This window comes from the organism of the source record quoted next, unplaced genomic scaffold, assembly GCF_019419815.1.
Source record: "Pyrus x bretschneideri cultivar Hongxiangsu unplaced genomic scaffold, Pyrus_bretschneideri_v1 Contig44, whole genome shotgun sequence".
In the NCBI taxonomy this organism is placed as follows: domain Eukaryota; kingdom Viridiplantae; phylum Streptophyta; class Magnoliopsida; order Rosales; family Rosaceae; genus Pyrus; species Pyrus x bretschneideri.
Genome location: NW_025999768.1, coordinates 1,506,061 through 1,527,079, shown reverse-complemented (window position 1 = coordinate 1,527,079; position 21,019 = coordinate 1,506,061). Strand labels below are relative to the sequence as shown.

General features: G+C 38.1%; 3 protein-coding genes and 1 long non-coding RNA gene across 4 annotated transcripts; 2 read left to right on the top strand and 2 right to left on the bottom strand.

Moving 5' to 3' along the window:
* The first annotated feature begins 207 nt into the window (after window positions 1-207).
* On the top strand, window positions 208-1,097 carry LOC103960715 (coiled-coil domain-containing protein 9-like). The gene is made up of 2 exons (XM_009373196.3): window positions 208-660; window positions 772-1,097. The coding sequence occupies exons 1-2, from the start codon at window positions 439-441 to the stop codon at window positions 973-975; spliced, it is 426 nt and encodes a 141-aa protein (XP_009371471.2). The 5' UTR covers window positions 208-438; the 3' UTR covers window positions 976-1,097.
* An 18-nt stretch (window positions 1,098-1,115) lies between these two features.
* Window positions 1,116-9,822, bottom strand: LOC103960730 (G-type lectin S-receptor-like serine/threonine-protein kinase CES101). Its single transcript, XM_048566958.1, is given in 15 exon segments — window positions 1,116-1,638; window positions 1,729-1,876; window positions 1,986-2,223; window positions 2,318-2,528; window positions 2,597-2,799; window positions 2,891-3,034; window positions 3,245-4,460; window positions 6,735-7,040; window positions 7,131-7,278; window positions 7,359-7,596; window positions 7,699-7,909; window positions 7,981-8,168; window positions 8,271-8,435; window positions 8,561-9,184; window positions 9,187-9,822. Coding segments are annotated over 15 exon segments (4,959 nt in total). The 5' UTR covers window positions 9,800-9,822; the 3' UTR covers window positions 1,116-1,332.
* A 2,680-nt stretch (window positions 9,823-12,502) lies between these two features.
* On the bottom strand, window positions 12,503-15,934 carry LOC108868197 (G-type lectin S-receptor-like serine/threonine-protein kinase At1g67520). The gene is made up of 7 exons (XM_048567368.1): window positions 14,651-15,934; window positions 14,360-14,524; window positions 14,069-14,256; window positions 13,787-13,997; window positions 13,446-13,683; window positions 13,218-13,365; window positions 12,503-13,127 (listed from the first exon to the last, which is right to left on the bottom strand). The coding sequence occupies exons 1-7, from the start codon at window positions 15,879-15,881 to the stop codon at window positions 12,819-12,821; spliced, it is 2,490 nt and encodes an 829-aa protein (XP_048423325.1). The 5' UTR covers window positions 15,882-15,934; the 3' UTR covers window positions 12,503-12,818.
* A 1,027-nt stretch (window positions 15,935-16,961) lies between these two features.
* On the top strand, window positions 16,962-17,591 carry LOC103960717. Its single transcript, XR_669317.2, has 2 exons — window positions 16,962-17,111; window positions 17,203-17,591. It is a non-coding gene; the product is annotated as an uncharacterized LOC103960717 (long non-coding RNA).
* The last annotated feature ends 3,428 nt before the right edge of the window (window positions 17,592-21,019 follow it).

Here is a 21,019-nt window from a genome sequence, read left to right as displayed (position 1 = left end):
TTTGTGCTATTCGGCCTAATGAAAAATAGATTTTTTAGTGTGACCGGTACATAGAATGTTACATCACGTGTCATTATATAAATAGTAGGATATATGTACTAAAAAGTTAATAACTTAAAAATCACAATGAAAAAATTTTCATAAAGAAGAACCACAAATAATTGGATAATAAATTGATTAAAAAACGTGAGAAAATCGATGAAAAGCTGTGGGTGGAGGAGTCTTTTACTTGTTACGGAGAATTAAAAGACAGATAGAGGAAGAGGTAGCGGCTGAGATCTGTGGGTAAGGCGGTTGCGCCTCGGCCTGTCCTGTGGTCCGATACTACTGAAATTACTGTTATAGCCTTGTAGCCTGCTGCAACTTGGAAAGTCAGAAGTCCAATCGCAAAGACCGGACGAAGAAGCAGCGGTTGAAAGCAGAAGAGAAGTGATTGCTATGGCTATGGCGTCGAGCTGCCTCTCAGCGCTGAGCTGCGTATCTCCTAGTTGCAGCTGGTCGAATTGGAGACGAAGGCAATCTTCTTTATCCCCAGCAAGGTCGTCGTCTCCTTCCTCCGCCCTGTGGTTCGATTCTCGACGCCATCGGAGGAGTCAGGTGGTGCGTATGGCACCGGATGAGGAGAAGCTCACCCGCCGCAACCCTCTCGATTTCCCGATTGTAAGCGTGCTCCTCAGCCACTCTCGATTTCTGCTGTGTTTTTTTTTTTTTGAATTGCGTTTGGAATTTTGGTTGCTAATTAGATTTTGGTGTTGCGGAATTGTGTTGCAGGAGTGGGAGAGGCCGAAGCCGGGGCGGAGGCCTGACATTTTCCCGCAGTTTAGTCCTATGAAGACGCCTCTGCCGCCTCCTATGCCGTATGACCCGCCGGAAGAAGACGAAGACGAGGAGGAGAAGAAGGAGGAGGAGGAAGAGGAGCAAGAGCAGGAGGAGGAATCTCCGGAGAAGATTGACCCAGATAAGAACAATAATTAATCGGTGCCTATGCATTTCAATTTATGGTCTTTCTGCTTGTAGTGTTGCTTTAGGTTTAAATGCTCTCTCACCCTACTGTATGAGTTTAACGGCTTATGCTTAATCTTTTTTGAGTTGTTTGATATCGAGTTTTGAATGAATTTCGATGAAATGTGTACCCTTTATTTTACTCCAAAGCTCACATCATGTTTCACGAATTTACAAATATTCATTAAGAAGTAACGAAACAGCCTTTTGTGGCAAGAATGAATCCGAAAACTTCCTACACATGACGGGATTTTCCCTGTGTCGCATTACATTTGTAAAATTCATATTTGAATAATGAATACTATCGGATGGAACGTCAAGTTAGTGTCTTTATCTAGGTTCCATGACAGTTATAGATAGACCATTTGATGAACCCATATCCAACCTTCTTTCAGCTTGTGATGATCCGGATTCACTATTTGAGACACAGAATGCGGGTTGTTTTGGATCGGGTAAAAAGATGATATCACTTGTGAGCATGGATAGGACTTCTGACATGGTAGGTCTATCTGCTGCGTATTCTTGTACACATAGCAGACCAACATGAACATATTTTGTAACTTCATCTTCTGGGCACGAGTCCATTGACGGGTCCCTTATCTCTAGACAGTCACCTTGTTTCCATAAACTCCAAGCCTGCAGTCATTAAATTTTGATGCACCGTGTGAGTGTTTCTGCTCTAATTGAAATTGAGGGCTAATTTTTTTCAATCTTTATAACACTTACAAGTTCAATAAGGCTGAGATTAGTAGATGAAACGAAAACAGTGTTCTTTCTGCCACTCACGATCTCCAGCAGTAAAACTCCAAAGCTGTATACATCAGACTTTTCAGAGAAAATGCCATTCATGGCATATTCCGGAGACATATAGCCGCTGCATAAAATCATCATACAAAAGTTAAGAAACCTTTCATATTTCATATAAGCAATTATATAAATTTTAGGTGCCATTACTATGAAATATTAATGCTTTTTAAACTCACTATGTTCCTACAACTCTATTCGTATTTGCTCTGGACTCATTCTGTCCGAAGATTCTGGCCATTCCAAAGTCTGATATCTTGGGTTTCATGCTTTCGTCAAGTAAAATGTTGCTAGCTTTCAGATCTCTGTGTATGACTCTTACTCGAGAGTGCTTATGAAGATAAAGAAGTCCTTGTGCAACCCCTTCAATGATGTTGATGCGCCTCTGCCAATCTAAGAGATACACTCTAGTGGAATCTGCAGTTAATGTGAAATTCATAGTATGCTTAGTAGAGTTACAGATTTCATGGAAGAGGGGAGTCTTTGAATTTGAAGGGAATTATGGACAAACCAAAGAGGAAGGCATCCAAGCTTGTATTTGTCAGGTATTCGTAGATCAGAATTTTCTCTTCTCCTTGAATGCAACAACCCAAAAGCCGAACAAGATTACTATGTTGAAGTTCAGCTATAAGTGTTATTTCATTCATGAATTCTTCCAATCCTTGTCCTGAATGTCTTGCAAGTCTCTTTACTGCTACCTGTTGCCCGTCTGGTAATACACCCTACAAAAACTTTGAATGTCAGGTATCAACTTCCCAGATAGCCATTAGTCGATAAATTTATATTTTACCTTGTAAACTGGTCCAAAACCACCCTCTCCTAGTCTTCGGGCAAATGAGAAGTCATCTGTCGCAGTCACTAATTCAGGAAAACTGAACATCTTAAACTCCAGCCCTCGGCTTTTGCCGAATTTGAGTTTGAAAATGTCACCCAATCCGCTGATTTGGGATCCCAAGTCAAGTAATCCTTGCTCTTGGATTGTTTCCGCCTTGTCTGCAGCCCAGTGATTGCAATAGTATATAAGGTACTTGTACTTGCAATTCATAATTTAACAGCCATAAAATCCTATCTAGTTTCTTCTTACCAGTTTGTTGCACGTGTAGAAGTTTTCTTTTCCTTGTGTAGCAGAAGTACCCCAAAAGTAGCACTGCCACTGCAAGTACAATGCCCACGATACACCATATCCACCATTTTCTCTTTGTACTTTCTTTTTCGGTAGGTGTTCCATCTATACCCAACCACAGAATTAGCATTAACTTAAGTACTTGAAGTGGTTTAGAGCTATAGTAATACATAGATTCGAAAGACATTATCATTACAAGGTTCATATCTGTGTATCAAATAGCATGAACTGAAGATAGAAGAATGACAAGATTCATAGGTGCATTAGATAAACTCAGTATTAGTCATGCTAAACCAGTAATTAGGGCATACATACCTCTGCTATTATTTGCTATAGTAACGACGTAATTAACTTCAAAGTAATCGTTCTTGACATAATGTGCTCCTTCTCTCATATACAGACATCCAGACCCATTGGGATTTAAAGGTCTGTAGCCGACACAGGTGCAATCACTCCAGCAAGTTGCGTGACAATCGCTAAGATCCAAGTTAGTATTACTATCATTATACGTCAACTTAGCATCACCTGAGTAGCCTCTCATCGGTAGAAATAGCTCAGAACCATTCCTGCATTCAGACGTCGTCTGCTTTATGCACACTGCATCTGGATAATCTGGGTTGGACGTACATGGACTTGTAACTGTGGTTTCCCATGTAGTACCGTCTGAGCCTAAAATCGACTGCAGGAGTTGGCCCCAAGTATTGAGTTCCCATCTCGAAAGAGTTGAGCTGTTTTTAACAGCATAAGTGAAGTACTTCTCCTCTGCATTTGAAACAAAATTGAACTCGAACAAATCAGCCCTGCTTGTGAGTTCAGGGGTCCTCTGAAAACTTCCACTTTCCCAGATCCCACTGGTCCAGTATACAACATCTCGCTGCCAGATGATTAACCGGTTGGTGCGATTGGGATCCACACTAAGCCTGAAAGCACCTGCTGTAGGCACTTGATCGCTGAACCATGAAGAAATTGTTCGATTACGCCCTGTCCTAAAGTCCAACCCTAACTTCATTCCAGGTAACAATGTGTTTGATGGATAATCAAAACTTTCCCATAAAATCTTTCCGGGTGTTCCATCCGATGCTACTTCTCTTAACATAAAGTTTCCGGTATCCATCATATAACAAGTCACATTACCGGAAACTGTCTGATTGTAATCCCATACAATAATCTCCCCTCCACCATGTTTGATCTTCATTTTCCCATCACTATCCAACACAAACACTCCAGACGAATCCACGACCGGAGTTTCAGGGTTTCCCACCCACACTGCATCCGGATGATTTGGTAGTTTGCTATACCATATTCCCAAGAACCGATTGCTCGTAGCACCCAGGTTACTCGAAGCACCGGGACTGAAGAACCCTAGCTTGAAGTCACCGTGCTGAGAAATGAGGTGATCGTTTTCCTGGTCCCGTAGCTGCTCCCCTTGCTTGAGCGTGTACAGCACTATTTCTGCATAACAAGGGAGAAGATAATGCATGAAGAAACATGAGAAAAACAGCAGCAGAAAGCTTCTCTGTGCAGCCATCGGCTATAATATTTTGCTGTCTGTCTACCATTTTTTTTTCAGAGAAGCTTTTGTAGCTTGAATTGGCCTGCAAATTGAAGAATTTTCTCCTCTGACTTTTCCTGATTTGTCCATTTTCTTTTGAATTTAGCTACACAAATCTTAAATGTGGGAAGACTTTTGTCATAAAATTGGTTGAAATTTTGGGACGATTTTGTTGATTTGTTCTTCATTTTTTTATGGGTATAAAATTATTACCCAGTCACGATCGAAGGTTCCTCAAATCATGAACATTTTCATTTCGTACTAATTGCAATTAATTAATTTTCGTTGAAATTATTATCGATTGCTTTGAAGTCTCAAGATTTCCAACGCGTTGCAGATTTTTTTGGAATAAAAAAGGGTTGCGAGTCCTCTGTTTCAGCCGTCACGAGGTCAAAGGGTTTAAATTTCTTCTAGTTTGAGCTCACGGCGTTTACTCGCCGTGTTTGGCTAATACGTGATGGAATATAGCAATACCGTCACGCGGTAAAATATGTTTAATGTGGTAGAAATATCGATGTGTAAATTTATAAAAATATTAATGGATATATCATTATTAGTTGTCTTCGACGAAAATTATAAAAATTTGTAATGGGTGGGTATATCAACTCGTTCAGAATTAATTGGAATTAAGAGAAAAATATCCCAAAAAAAAATTCAAAAGTTCAAAATCAGTAATGAGTTCAAGCGATTTTTTTGTAGTAAGTCGGTAAATATTATCGATATTCATTGATTATGGTGAAGTTTGCATTTCATCCTCTTTTTCATATCGATTCTTAATTTTTAAATATTTTTACTAAAATATTGATCATTTCTCGAATATTTTAAATACTAAATACGTGATATGTTTATAACTTTAGAATATAATATTCATATTTTAAATAAAACACATTGTGAACAGGTAGAAAGCTCTACTATGTAGCCATAGTTATACCATGTCACTATAGGAATTGGATCCGCTCTGGACTTTAGCGTCCAGAACTAAGGATTAAATCATCTGGACCGTTGATTGATGTGTAAAAGAAATCAGAGTCGTTAGTTTTGTATGGTAGGGCAGAAAAATGAGTTAATAGGGACCGTTGGATCAAATTTGTGCGGCTCAGATGAATTGATTTCTAGGCTCTGAACACTAAGGTCCGGAACGGATCAATTCCATCACTATATTCGTACATAATTTCTCGTGTTGGACAATTTGTGAACCCATCTTTGGCTAACAGAATTAGAGACGGAGGAGTTTGGTGAAACGTGAAAGTCCAGAAGACTGGTACAAAGTAAAATGCAATAAGTAGCTGACTAGTAAAAGCCCAAAACGCAGTTTGTTTTGGCATAATTCATTTCCCGTCGATTTTTTAAGAAGTTATGCGAGTAATGTTAGGAGTGAGAAATCGAACACGTGACCTAGAATGCAAGGGTAAATTACTAGCGTTCAGTGACATGAAAGCAACTTTTATGATACTGATACACCGTCACAGTAGCGTTTTGTGCTAATAATATAATGACACGTGAAGAGAAACTGACACATAATATTGTATTATTGACACAGAATGTCACCATAACGGTTTACTCGTGCCATACAAGTAACATGGTGGGTGGGGCATACAAGAGAGAAGCTTGAGTGGTTTAGTACATGCAGATGCAGGATAAAACAGTCATATAGTCAAGAAAAAGAAGGTTTATGTGATCAAACGGTTTAACCTCATGAAGTAAGGGTAAGAGTTTTGTGCTTCAGATCATGCATTATTCGTGATGGCCATTGAAAGTTCTCTATATAGTGATATCGAAATCTTGGTAAGTTCTTGTCCATCAAGATTTAAAACAGTAAACTCGTGGCTGAAATCCTAATAAGTTCTCGTTAAGAATCCTTAAGAAAATCATAAATGGCCTGCTATTTTCTTGGTAAATTCTTGTCCATCAAGATTCAAAACAGTAAACTCGTAGCTGAAATCCTAATAAGTTCTCGTTAAGAATCCTTAAGAAAATCATAAATGGCCTGCTATTTTCTCCTTACTCGAGCAATCAACAATGCGAGTTGAGGTGCAGTGAAGAACAAAAGACAAAATCGTCAGACTTTTGCATCTCGTGGTTGGTGCTCCAACAAGTAAAGACCAGATCATTTGTGATTTTACTGAGGAAAATAGCTTGGTTCGCCTTATTTATATCCCGAGAGAGACTACCAAAGTGGTCTATTTCTTAATTGTCAAGTTCGTCAAACTTTATTCTCTCGCCTTATTTGAATTTTGTAACATGAAGTTTTTACCTGGCTTCCATCACAGTTATGGGCACGTAATCTGCTGAACCCATGTCCGGTCGCCTCCCATCAGGCCTCGATGACGCAACTTCACTTCTCGAAATGTGGTATGCAGGTTGCTTCGGATCAGGGAAAAACATGGAATCGCTTGTGAGCATGGATACGACTTCTGCCATGGTAGGTCTATCAGCTGCATACTCTTGCACACATAGCAGACTCAAATGAATAAACTTCAAAACTTCGTCTTCAGGGCACAAGTCTAACGACGCATCCTTTAGCTCTTGAGTGTCACCTTGTTTCCACAAATCCCAAGCCTGCAATCATTTAAATTTCATTGCGGTGAATGAGCTTTTTCTGCTCTAGTTGAAGTTGAATGCAAAATTTGATCTGTTTTAATAGCTTACCAGTTCAACGAGGCTAAGAGAAGTAGATGAAACGAAAACAGTGTTCTTTTGGCCACTCACAATCTCCAGCAATAGAACTCTGAAGCTGTAAACGCCGGACTTGTCAGAGAAAATGCCTTTCATGACATACTCCGGAGACATATAACCGCTGCATAAAATCATCATCTGCAATTAGAAAACATTCACATTTGAAAAAATGCGTATACAGAGATTTTTGAGTATACTTACTATGTTCCTACAACTCTCTTCGTCTTTGATGTGGATTCATTCTGTTCAAAAATTCTGGCCATTCCAAAATCTGATATCTTAGGATTCATGTTTCCGTCAAGTAAAATGTTGCTAGCTTTCAAATCTCTGTGTATGATTCTAACTCTAGAATACTTGTGAAGATAGAGAAGTCCTTGCGCAATCCCTTCGATTATGTTCACGCGTTGTTGCCAATCTAAATGCTTCCCTTTAGTTGAATCTGCGGTATATTGAAATTCAAAATAGCATGGTTAGCAAATTACAGGTGCAGGGGAAGACAGAAAAAGGGAGCCTTTCGATTTGAAAGGAGTTGTGGACAAACCGAAAAGGAAGGCGTCCAAGCTTGCATTCCTTAGGTACTCATAGATCAAAATCTTCTCTTCTCCTTGAATGCAACAACCAAAAATCCGAACAAGATTTCTGTGTTGAAGTTCAGCTATAAGTGTAATCTCGTTCCTGAATTCTTCTAGTCCCTGTCCCGAATTTCTTGCTAGTCTCTTTACTGCTACCTGTTGGCCATCTGGTAACACACCCTGCATTGTTATTAAAAGTCAGGTACCAATTTTCAGATAGCTATTGTTCGATAATTCAACGTAGATTTTACCTTGTAAACTGGTCCAAAACCACCCTCTCCGAGCTTGCTGGCAGATGAGAAATTATTCGTTGCAGCTACTATTCCAGAGAAACTGAACATCTGAAACTCCTGGCCTATACTTTTGCCTAGTTTGAGCCTGTGTACATTGCCGATTCTGGTAATTTGAGATCTCAACTCATTTAATCCTTGCTCTTGGCCTGCACAGTTTTCATGAATGCAATAGTATCTAGAGTTACATGCACACTTAATTCCTAACTATGTTAGCAGTAATGAAATCCTTTACGATTCCTCACACTTACTGGTGTGTTGCATGAATCTACGTTTGATTTTCCTTATGTAGCGCAAGTAACCTAAAAGTAGCACTGTCACAGAAAGTGTAATGCTTATGACAGACCATATCCACCATTTTTTCGCTACACTTCCTGCTGATCCGATCTTTTTTCCTTCTTCAGTAGGTGTTCCATCTAGACCAACCACAAAATTAGCGTTAAGTACTTGAAGAATTTGTTGAGAGCACACGTATGAAACTCAAAACATCAAATAAGAGCACAAATCATAGACTACGAAGGAAGAACGAGAAGATGCATACCTTTGCTACTATTCCTGCCTATAGTAAGAATATAAGTAAAGCCAAAGTAATCACTCTCTTCAAATTTTGCCCCTTCTATCATATACACACATCCAGTCCCATTGTTGGTATACAAACTTTGATATCCGACGCAGGTGCAGTTTCTCCAGCAGGCAGCGTGACAATCGCTAATAGCCAAGCTAGTATCGTCATCAGCGTATAGGAATTTGGTCTCATTAAAATAGCCTCTTATCGGCACAAACAACTCAGAACCATTCCTGCATTTGGAAATCTTCTCCTCTATGCACATTGCATCCGGATAATTTTCGTTGAATTCACATGGACTGGTCACCGTGCTCTCCCAAATAGTCCAATTCGGGTTTAGAACCGAATGCAGGATTTGTCCCTGTAAATTCAGTTCCCACCTCGAAAATGTAGAACTATTTTTTACAGAATACGAAAAATACTTCTCCTCTTTGTTTGAAACAAAAGTAAACTCAAACAAGTCCACCCTTTTTGTCAATTCAGGGGATCCTTGAAAACTATCGTTCACCCACACGCCGCTTTTCCAGTACACGTCCCCTCGCCGCCATATGATCAATTGGTTGGCGCCACCAGGATCCACTCCGAGGCTGAAGGCGCCCGTGCAGGGACTTGATCACTTAGCCATGAAAAAAGTGTCCATTTCTGTCCTGTCTTAAAATTCATTCCTAATTTCATTCCTGGTAATAATGTGTTGGTTGGATGATCAAAACTTTCCCATAAAACGCTTCCAAATGCTCCATTCGAAGCGATTTCTTGTAAAACAAGATTTCCGGTACCTAGTAAAGTAGCAGTCACATTACCTGAATCTGTTTGATTGGTATCTGATATAGATATCTGCCCTCCACTATACATAATCTTCAATTTCCCATCACTATCCAATGTAAAAACACCCGATGAATCGCTGATCAGAGTTTTTGGGTTAGCCACCCACACTGCATCCGGATGACTAGGTAGTTTTGTGTAAAATAGTCCCAGGTAACGATTGCTGGTAGCACCGGAAGCACTTGAAGTTCCAGGACTCAAGAACCCTAGCTTGAAGAAACCGCCATTTTCCGAAACAAGACGATCCTGATTTCGATCAACTAGCTGCTGACCTTGCTTGAGTCGTGCAGGAAAATCTAGGCTTTGTGCAATACAAGAAGAAAAAAAGGATTGCTTGCAGTACAAACATGAGAAAATGCTCAGAATTAGGACAATATCGTATTTGCATCTCATGTTTTGTGTATGAAATATGAACCTTTGTTTTTCAGCATAACATTGACAAATGCTAATAACTTGTTGGTGCGGCAAAAAATTGTATACATTTGGGGACTGCGTGCTAGCGTTTATTCTTGACGTGATTTCATTGAAAAATCTACGTCTTGCCAGTTGTTACTTATTTATTGGTAGAATAAATGGATGGCAATTGAAAACTCTAAGCACTTATGTGTGTGTTTTTTTTAATGAAGAATATTATCTAGGGAGATTATATTCACACATACCAAATTACTTCTCTCATACTCTTTTAATTTTTTAATATTTTTTTTTATCAAGTGTTAGTGGTGTGTAGAAAATATTAAAAAATTAAAAAATGTGTGAGAGAAGTTGTAAGATCCCACATCGTCTAGGGAAGTGATCCTTATATGTATATTCTCATCCCTACTTTGCACGAGGCCTTTTGGGAGCTCACTGGCTTCGGGTTCCATCGCTTCGAAGTTAAGCGAGTAGCGCGCGAGAGCATTCCCATGATGGGTGACCCACTGGGAAGTTCTCGTGTGAGTTCCCAGAAACAAAACCGTGAGGGCGTAGTCAGGGCCCAAAGCGGACAATATAGTGCTACGATGGTGGAGCGGGCCTGGGAAGTGGTCTCTCCCTGGCCGGGATGTGACAGAAGTAATTTAGGGTGTGTGAATATAATCTCTCTATTATCTACACACTTACGTGTTTTTTTTTTTGGTTGCTTGAACTTTTAAATATTTTAATTTCTCAAATATGATAATGTATGATTAGTTTGAAATACGGTTAATGTGATACTTCAAGTGCATGAAGTGCTTCTCTAATCATTATAATTATTATCCAATTTCTTGTTCAATGATCAAATATAGGTTTGTTTGAAAATGTTTTTAAAAGAGCTGAAAGCACTTCTGGTAAAAATATTTTTGGAACCAATATTTAAAAAAAAAAAAAACCTAATGAAAATGATTTGAAAATTTTGAGTTTTAACGATGTGGACAAAATAAAAGTAAAGTAAATAGTACCAGGATTGACTTTTTAGTGTAAAAATGTAGTTTTTCGTTAAAGTAAACAGTACCAGGAGCTTTTTGTTAAAGTTCTCTTGAAAAAAATGTCAGTGAATCCCGTAAAATACTTGAAGTGATTCCTGCAAGAAGCATTAGTCAATTACTTTTGAAACTCAAAAATATTTTCTCTAAAAACGTTTTCATTTCTTTTAAAAACACTTATAAACCAGTTTAAAGACCAATTTAGAGTCCAGTTGTGAGTCCTAGTATCTTATGTAATCAAATTGATTGAAAACTCACAGAGAGCGGTGGGTGCGCACAATTTGTTAAATTCAAGAATTTTAATTAACAAATTTTTCCCTTTGCAGCCAAATCTAAACGAGGGCGAAATTACAAATTCTTAAGTCTAGTCTTAATTCCTAAATGGTGTCGATTAGTTCAAGAACTGCTCAAATTTGTTTGGATTCTCAATTCTCTAAAGATTTTAGTCACAAGATGAATACAAAATAGTTGTTTTTTGTTTGGTCAAAGAGAAAGAGTTGGGTGTTGCATTTTTTTAATGAGCACCACCTGTTCTTCCTGGTGGTTTAAGGCTTTAAGCACTACCCAATTTTTTTTCATATGCCAAATTTTTTTCAGACGAGTAGGTTTGAATGTTTGCCGAAAGATCGACAGATAGAACTAATAAAATAAAATCCTAACAAATTAAACACCCCAAATCAAAACCCTCACTTCTCTTCGAAATCCAGTTCAGAAACTTCATCTCCATCTCGTCCTCCCTCGATCTCCAGAATCCATGGTATGCATGAACAAATTTAATTTAAATATTGTTTCGATTTATTTATTTTTTGTGACGTTTTAGCGGTTTCTGTTTTTTTGGTGGTGCAGTCTCTTACACCATTGATGTTTAGGCCTCTGCTGAGGCTGCTAACATCCTTAGCTACCGATCCTGCTGCCTCAGTTTCCACGTTGCTCTACTACAGCGAGCTTCTTCCTCAGAACATCATCCTCGAAAGATTGGTTCGACACGAACTGCTCGATCGCGAAAATTACCTGTTCCATTTCCTCATCAACTTTTTGAGATGTTTTTGGTAGGAACTATCAAATTGTCGTTCTATATTCTAATATAAGCTGAACCATGAGGCGGGGAAAGTCCAGAAGACTAGTACAAAAACGCAGTTTGGTTTGGCATAATTCATTTCCCGTCGATTTTTTAAGAAGTTATGCGAGTAATGTCAGGAGGGAGAAATCGAACACGTGACCTAGAATGCAAGGGTAAAATACTAGCGTTCAGTGACATGAAAGCAACTTTTATGGTACTGATACACAGTCACAAGTAGCGTTTTGTGCTAATAATATAATGACATGTGAAGAGAAACTGACACATAATATTGTATTATTAACACAGAATGTCACCATAACGGTTTACTCGTGCCATACAAGTAACATGGTGGGTGGGACGTACAAGAGAGAAGCTTGAGTGGTTTAGTAGTACATGCAGATGCAGGATAAAACAGTCATATAGTCATGAAAAAGAAGGTTTATGTGATCAAACGGTTTAACCTCATGAAGTAAGGGTAAAAGTTTTGTGCTTCAGCTCATGCATTATTCCTGATGGCCATTGAAACTTCTCTATATAGTGAGATCGAGATCTTGGTAATTTCTTGTCCATCAAAATCCAAAAAATTAAACTCGCAGCTAAAGTACTAATAAGTTCTTGTGAAGAATCCTTAAGAAAATCGTAAATGGCCTGCTCTTTACTCCTTGCTCGAGCATCAGCACTGTGAGTTGCGGTGCAGTGAAGGAACAAAATACAACATCGTCAAACTTTTGCATCTCATGGTGCTGGTGCTCCAGCAAGTAAAAAGCAGATCATTTGTGATTTTATCAAGGAAAGTAGCATGGTTCGCCTTATTTACATCCCGAGAGACTACCAAAGTGTTCTTTTTCTTAATTCTCAAGTTTCGAATTTAAAGTACTTTACATTCCTTTATATCTGATGTAAAATGAAGGTTTTACCTGGCTTCCATCACAGTTATGGGCACATAATCTGCTGAACCCATGTCCGGTCGCCTCCCATCAGGCCTCGATGACGCAACTTCACTTCTCGAAATGTGGTATGCAGGTTGCTTCGGATCAGGGAAAAACATGGAATCGCTTGTGAGAATGGATACGACTTCTGCCATGGTAGGTCTATCAGCTGCATACTCTTGCACACATAGCAGACTCAAATGAATAAACTTCAAAACTTCGTCTTCAGGGCACGAGTCTAACGACGCATCCTTTAGCTCTTGAGTGTCACCTTGTTTCCACAAATCCCAAGCCTGCAATCGTTTAAATTTCATTGCGGTGATTGAGTTTTTTCTTCTCTGGTTGAAGTTGAATGCAAAATTTGATCTGTTTTAATAACTTACCAGTTCAACGAGGCTAAGAGCAGTAGATGAAACGAAAACAGTGTTCTTTTTGCCACTCACAATCTCCAGCAATAGAACTCCGAAGCTGTAAACGTCGGACTTGTCAGAGAAAATGCCTTTCATGGCATACTCCGGAGACATATAACCGCTGCATAAAATCATCATCTGCAATTAGAAAACATTCACATTTGAAGAAATGCGTATACAGAGATTTTTGAGTATACTTACTATGTTCCTACAACTCTCTTCGTCTTTGATGTGGATTCATTCTGTTCAAAAATTCTGGCCATTCCAAAATCTGATATCTTAGGATTCATGTTTCCGTCAAGTAAAATGTTGCTAGCTTTCAAATCTCTGTGTATGATTCTAACTCTAGAATACTTGTGAAGATAGAGAAGTCCTTGTGTAATCCCTTCGACTATGTTCACGCGTTGTTGCCAATCTAAATGCTTCCCTTTAGTTGAATCTGCGGTTTATTGAAATTCAAAAATAGCATGGTTAGCAAATTACAGGTGCAGGGGAAGACAGAAAAAGGGAGTCTTTGGATTTGAAAGGAGTTGTGGACAAACCGAAAAGGAAGGCGTCCAAGCTTGCATTCCTCAGGTACTCATAGATCAAAATCTTCTCTTCTCCTTGAATGCAACAACCAAGAATCCGAACAAGATTTCTGTGTTGAAGTTCAGCTATAAGTGTAATCTCGTTCCTGAATTCTTCTAGTCCCTGTCCCGAATTTCTTGCTAGTCTCTTTACTGCTAACTGTTGGCCATCTGGTAACACACCCTGCATTGTCATTAAAAGTCAGGTACCAATTTTCAGATAGCTATTGTTCGATAATTCAACGTAGATTTTACCTTGTAAACTGGTCCAAAACCACCCTCTCCAAGCTTGCTGGCAGATGAGAAATTATTCGTTGCAGCTACTATTCCAGAGAAACTGAACATCTGAAACTCCTGGCCTATACTTTTGCCTAGTTTGAGCCTGTGTACATTCCCGATTCTGGTAATTTGGGATCTCAACTCATTTAATCCTTGCTCTTGGCCTGCACAGTTTCGATGAATGCAATAGTATCTAGAGTTACATGCACGCTTAATTCATAACTATGTTCGCAGTAATGAAATCCTTTATGATTCTTAACAACTTACTGGTGTGTTGCATGAATCTACGCTTGATTTTCCTTATGTAGCACAAGTAACCTAAACGTAGCACTGTCACAGAAAGTGTAATGCTTATGATAAACCATATCCACCATTTTTTCACTACCCTTCCTGCTGATCCGATTTTTTTTCCTTCTTCAGTAGGTGTTCCATCTAGACCAACCACAAAATTAGCAATAAGTACTCGAAGAAGTTGTTGAGAGCCGGTGTATGAAACTCAAAACATCAAATTTAGGGCACAAATCATAGAGTAGGAAGGAAGAATGAGAAGATGCATACCTTTGCTACTATTCCTCCCTATAGTAAGGATATAAGTAAAGCCAAAGTAATCATTCTCTTCAAATTTTGCCCCTTCTATCATATACACACATCCAGTCCCATTGTCGGTATACAAACTTTCATATCCGATACAGGTGCAGTTTCTCCAGCAGGCAGTGTGACAATCGCTAATAGCCAAGCTAGTATCGTCATCAGCGTATAGGGATTTGACTGCAGCAAAATAACCTCTTATTGGCACAAACAGCTCAGAACCGTTCCTGCATTCTGTAATCTTCTCCTCTATGCACATTGCATCCGGATAATTCATGTTGAATTTGCATGGACCGGTAACTGTGCTCTCCCAAGTAGTCTTGTTTGGGGCTAAAACGGACTGCGAAATTTGCCCCTGTAAACTCAGTTCCCACCTTGAATATGTAGAAGTATTTTTCACGGAATAAGAAAAGTACTTCTCCTCTTTGCTTGAAACAAAAGTAAACTGAAACAAATCAACCCTTCTTGTCAATTCAGGGGATCCTAGAAAACTACCATTTTTCCATACACCACTAGTCCAGTACACATCCCCTCGCCGCCAAATGACCAGTTGGTCGGCGGCACCAGGATCCACGCCTAGCTTGAAAGCGCCTGGCTCAGGTACTTGATCACTCAACCATGAAAAAAGTGTCCAATTCTGTCCTGTCTTGAAGTTCATGCCTAATTTCATTCCGGGCAACAATGTGTTGGTCGGATGATCAAAACTTTGCCATAAAACGCTTCCGAATGCTCCATTGGAAGCTAATTGTTGCAACACAAGATTTCCTGTGTCTAGTAAAGAGGCAGTCACATTACCTGAAACTGTTTGATTGGAATCTGATACAGATATTTCCCCCCCACCGTACACAATCTTCAACTTTCCATCACTATCCAATGTGAAAACGCCCGATGAATCGCTGATTGGAGTTTTAGGGTTAGCCAACCACACTGCATCTGGATGGCTTGGAAGCCTTGTGTAAAACATGCCCAAGTAACGATCGCTGGTGGCACCGGAAGCACTTGAAGTTCCAGGACTCAAGAACCCTAGCTTGAATAAACCGCCATTTTCCGAAACAAGAAAATTCTTCTCTCGATCGGCTAGCCCTTGCCCTTGCTTGAGCAGTACAGGAAAATCTAGGGTTTGTGCATGAGAGGAAGATAAAAAAGACTGCATACAGAAACATGAAAAAAATTTCAGAATTAGCACAACATTGAGTCTCATGTTTTCTGTATGACTCTGTGGAGTTGAATTTCACTCCTCTCATTGTCTCCGTCTCCATTTTATTTGCAGCCATCTGTATAATTCTACCAGCACGGTTGACAGTTCAACCATTGATTTTTTGTTGACTTTTTTTTCATTTTCTTCAAAATTAGGCGGTTTTCGCTACGTATTTTTTGGACCATTGACTTGAATTCTGCAGTCCCTTCCAAAGGTTGGTGGAAATAATGGGAAAAAATCCTTGGGCCAACCCCATCGTCTTCACCCCGTAGGAGCTACGTGCAATTGGTATTGAAATTATGTCGATTTTTGACTTTCGATTGAATGATCAAAACTTCATTCCCAATTTCATTCCTGGTAATTATTTGTTGGTTGGATGATCAAAACTTTCCCATGAAACCTTCCAAATGCTCCATTCGAAGCGATTGCTTATACAATTACATCTACATCATATACAATTACGTCTCAAATAAGATTAAGAGTGGGCACAAGCCGTTGAGTGCATGCTTGGTTGCGGTACTAAGGATTTGTATAGGTTCTGTTCTGCCTCTTAGACACCCACATCACGAATTTGATTGTACAGGCCACCAACACATGTGAATCACATCTTTATTAGAAATATGATACAAATGTGATGCGTAAATTATGGTAAAAGTATCATCTCAACGGACTATACTCAGATTTGCATGGGTTCTAAAAATGTCTATTAGAAACCTAGTCAAATACACTAGGAAAACCTAGTCTTTCAAAATCTCCTCAAATCGTAGTTTGGCTAAACCCTACTTAATTTACGAATTTTTCCTTTAGCAACCAAATCTAAACGAAATTACCAATTCTTACGTTTAGTCTAAAAATTATCAAATGGTGTCGATTAGTTCAAGAAAACTGCTCAATTTGTTTGAATTCTTAATTATCTAATGATTTTGATCACAAGATCAATACAAAAATACTTGTTTTTTTGTTTGATCAAAGAGACAAAGAGTTCGGTTTTGCATTTTTTTAATGAACTCCACCTAGTCTTCCTGGTGGTTTAAGCACTACCCAATTTTTTTTCATGTCAAATTTGTTTTCAGACGGGTAGGTTTGAATGTCTGCTGAAAAATCGACAGATATGACTAATAAATTAAAATCCTAACAAATTAAACACCCCAAATCAAAACCCTCACTTCTCTTCGAAATCCAGTTCAGAAACTTCATCTCCATCTTGTCCTTCGTCGATCTCCAGAATCCATGGTATGCATGAACAAATTTAATTTAAATATTGTTTCGATTTATTTATTTTTTGTGACATGTGTTAGCGGTTTCTGTTTTTTTGATGGTGCAGTCTCTTACACCATTGATGTTTAGGCCTCTGCTGAGGCTGATAACATCCTTAGCTACCGATCCTGCTGCCTCAGTTTCGACGGTGCTCTACTACAGCGAGCTTCTTCCGCAGAACATCATCCTCGAAAGATTGGTTCGACACGAACTGCTCGATCGCGAAAATTACCTGTTCCATTTCCTCATCAACTTTTTGAGATGTTTTTGGTAGGAACTATCAAATTGTCGTTCTATATTCTAATACAAGCTAAACTATGAGGCGGGGAATACAAACTTGAACGCCATCCGAGTTTTTTTTCTGCATTTTTGAAACCGTTATTTATTGGTGATTCGTGAGCGTTCGAGTTGTAATACGTGAGTTCATATCATATAATGAGATATATTTTACAGTTATTCTCTGTATTTGTTTGGATCTGAGAGTTCAAGAGAATGTCGTAAATGTGCACATGTTATTAGTTAGGTGCACATTTTTTATGAACCAACATAGACAATCCAAATTTGCATCTCAAATTTTGTAAAATTTATATATTAGTTTTTGGGATGCGCAAATTAGATTAATTAAATTCCAAATTAGTTTCGAATCTCCTCGAACCCAAACGTAAAAATCTCTTCGAGTCCTTGTTACGGCCTCTTGCATGTCAACGAGATATTTTCTAGTTTGATTTAGGCACAATTAGTGGGCTGGAAAGGGATCCTTTCCACATCCCTTCCTCCTAATCTACCAAGTTCGGAGATCGAAACTATTAAAATTTGACCCAACGATTATAAATAGAGATCAACTTTAAAAGTTATAATAACTTTAAGAGGAAGCGATCTGAAGAGGATCTCTTTTCCAGTGGGCTTGCCAACTTCAGCCACAGTCATGTGTTTGCACAAGTTTCGCACTCCTATAATCATAGGGATCACTGGGCCAGCACATGATAATAATGTTGTTAGCTTTTGGGCAACTGGCCCATTTTGAAAAGGTTATTTTTGGTAATTGACCTCATTTATCAAACATGAGCTGGCATTTTGAATTGTTATGGGTTGTAGCCTAATTTTAAGGAAAAAAAAAAAACTCAGATGAGAGACATTCCGAAGATGTCATTTTTTTTTTTGGAAACTTTCCGAAGATGTCATTCGTATAGTATTTTTTACAAAATACATGAGATTTTCTATTTTAATTTCATTCGACCTCACATTTATTTTTTCTTTTACGAGAGATGTCCTAGTAGGGTAGTCATACCGAATATTCACTCTACTTTAAGAGTCATTATTTAATGGATCACTTGTAAGTATTTGTATTTAAAACGTTTTCGGTCATTTTAAAAGTACTTTCAAACAAGTCCATAGAAGATTGGAAAAGTGATTAGAATCTTACACATTAAAAAAATAAACCCTCTTTACCAAAACCTAAAATCTTGTATGCCTTGTTTGTGCAGGAATGTTAGCTAGAGAGAGATGAAGGGGTTGGTGGTAGCTTAGATATTGGAGGAAATTGAGAGACAAGTGTCTAAATATTCGATAGTTATGTCCCTTTTAATTAGTGGAAGTAACATGTGGTAGGTTGCTTAATTTGTCCCCAAACACACAACTAACAAGTGGATTAGTTTAATTAATCATTTGACTAATTGGATGGTTTTGGTCGATGCAATGTCGAATCCAAATTCCATACGTAGTGGGGTGGTGATGCAAAACCGTAAAGCCTAATCCATCCACGTTAGCTTCTAACTTCCTGTGAATGGGGCGTGCAGCAGCCTGCACACGTGGAATATGTGACAGCACCGTCTTACTTTGATTTGTATCCTCTTCGAACCTCATAATGCAGAATTAAGATTAAAAAATTCGACTATTTGAGAGAGAATGAGAGATTTAGAACTTTAGTTTGTGTGAGGTAAGTTAACAAAATGAGTTAATTAGAACCGTCATATTTAATTTGAATGGTTCAAATTTTCTTCTCTTTAAGCTCAGATATTAAGATCCAGAAAGAATCTCTATTGGATTTGTTTGAGCCAAAAGTAACCGAAAATCGAATGGTGTTTCTAAGTATCTTATACTTTGCGGTTTTAATTTTTTATTTTTTGTAATTGGATTTTAGTCATTTAAGAATTTGAACAGACAAAAATATTAAAATAAAATACCGCAGAACTTACTAGAAATTAAAAATAATGACATCTCTGTTGAAGAGAGAGAGATATGGAGTTAGTTGAACAAAATAAAATTATACTCTTGCACGTTGTAGCAAAGTGACAAACTACCACTTGAATGTTTGATGTATATCATTTTCATTTTCAATCACATATTATTTGATTTAATATTTTGATTTCCACTCATGCCTTTCCGGTTTGAAAATCTCTTAAATTATTGTAATAATTTAAAATCTTTCGCCCTCTCTTAATAATAATAAAGTTTTACAAAAAATCTAAATAAAAAATTATGCTTGCACTTTCTATTTTAATTATTATGACTGTTTCTCATATTATACAACAATTTCTTACTTTTGATTGTGAATTTTGAAAAAACAAAAACAAAAAAAGACACCCACACAGTGGTGAGATTCATAATTCTATTTCAAACTCAAAAGAAACGTCGTCATCTGTGTGGATCTTGATTAATTACTTTTGCATGTTGAGTTTTTTGTTCGATCTGCCTATCACTCGTATCCAAAGGGAAAGAAGTATTAAAAAATGGTGCAAGAGATTTATATCGCAAGTTAGTCAAGATCATTTATTGTTGCACCGATAATTCTGTGTTCTAATTATCTTGTGAATAATAAATGTAAAATATGTGATCCGCTCATAACAAAAAAGGTGATCCATTAAATATTACAAATTGGTTTTAATAGATGATCCAACCTACAACATAATAAATGAAAATGATTATACAACAAAAAAAAATTAAGGGAAGGTTTAGTAAAAATAAGGAATTTTTTTTTTAAAGGACTAGCTAGTAGTATTGCAACGGTAGTCCACTCTTTTAGGGATTAAAAAAAACTCGCAGAGGCATTTCGGTTTTCCTTGACCACTATTGTGTGATTCACTAGCGGAACATTTTCATATGCCCACCATCGTGTAATTCACTATGGGGATTTTTTTTTTTTCAAGGACTAGCTGGTGGTTTTGCCATGGTAGTCTACTCTTTCAAAAAGACTCAAAGAGATATTTCAATCTCTACTAACCACTATCATGTGATTCACCAGCACGGCATTTTCATTTAACCACCATCATATAAGTCACTAATATAAAAAATTAAACTAAAATGTACCGTATAAAGTACGGACTTAAAATTCATTCTCAAATACTATACCACCATGTGGTAGTTGAACAATTTTAGTTTATTATGCTAATCTGCGTACCACCCAAAAAAGAATTAACGTTTTTTAGACGAAATTCTGATAAATCGGTTAAATGGCCGTTATCAACCGTTCTGGCTCGTATCCGTTTTCTGCTGTCAGGTCAAAAATAATCATTTCATTGTCCCATGAAATGAAAGCAATATATAACAAAATTAAAAAAATTCCATAATTAAAAAAATAATAATAATTACCACAAAAATAATTAGAAAAATGAAGAATGTAACCCAAAGTCCAAACCAAAGCACTTGACGGTCTGGGTCCAGCTCACCAGATTCTATCAACTCCTGGAGGGCTGACTCGTCATTTACCCACCTTGACTTCATCACTCTACCCTCACCCGACACCCTCCCACTGCGCCTACAAGGTACTATTCCCATCCAACGGCCACGATCTCCCCACCCCGCCGGGCCATCCGCCGCACTCACCACAACCGCGCTATTCCCCAAAATACCCTCTTTAACGTCACAAAAACCGGTCGTTACTCGCG

Bases quoted from the DNA above. Each gene is read 5' to 3' on its own strand.
- LOC103960715 (XM_009373196.3), top strand. From the start codon at position 439: ATGGCTATGGCGTCGAGCTGCCTCTCAGCGCTGAGCTGCGTATCTCCT. The intron at 661-771 runs GTAAGCGTGCTC...ATTGTGTTGCAG, and splicing joins ACCCTCTCGATTTCCCGATT to GAGTGGGAGAGGCCGAAGCC.
- LOC108868197 (XM_048567368.1), bottom strand. From the start codon at position 15,881: ATGAGACTCAATGTTGTGCTAATTCTGAAATTTTTTTCATGTTTCTGT. The intron at 14,525-14,650 runs GTATGCATCTTC...TGGTTGGTCTAG, and splicing joins AGGGAGGAATAGTAGCAAAG to ATGGAACACCTACTGAAGAA. The intron at 13,684-13,786 runs GTTTGTCCACAA...AATAAACCGCAG, and splicing joins CTTGGACGCCTTCCTTTTCG to ATTCAACTAAAGGGAAGCAT.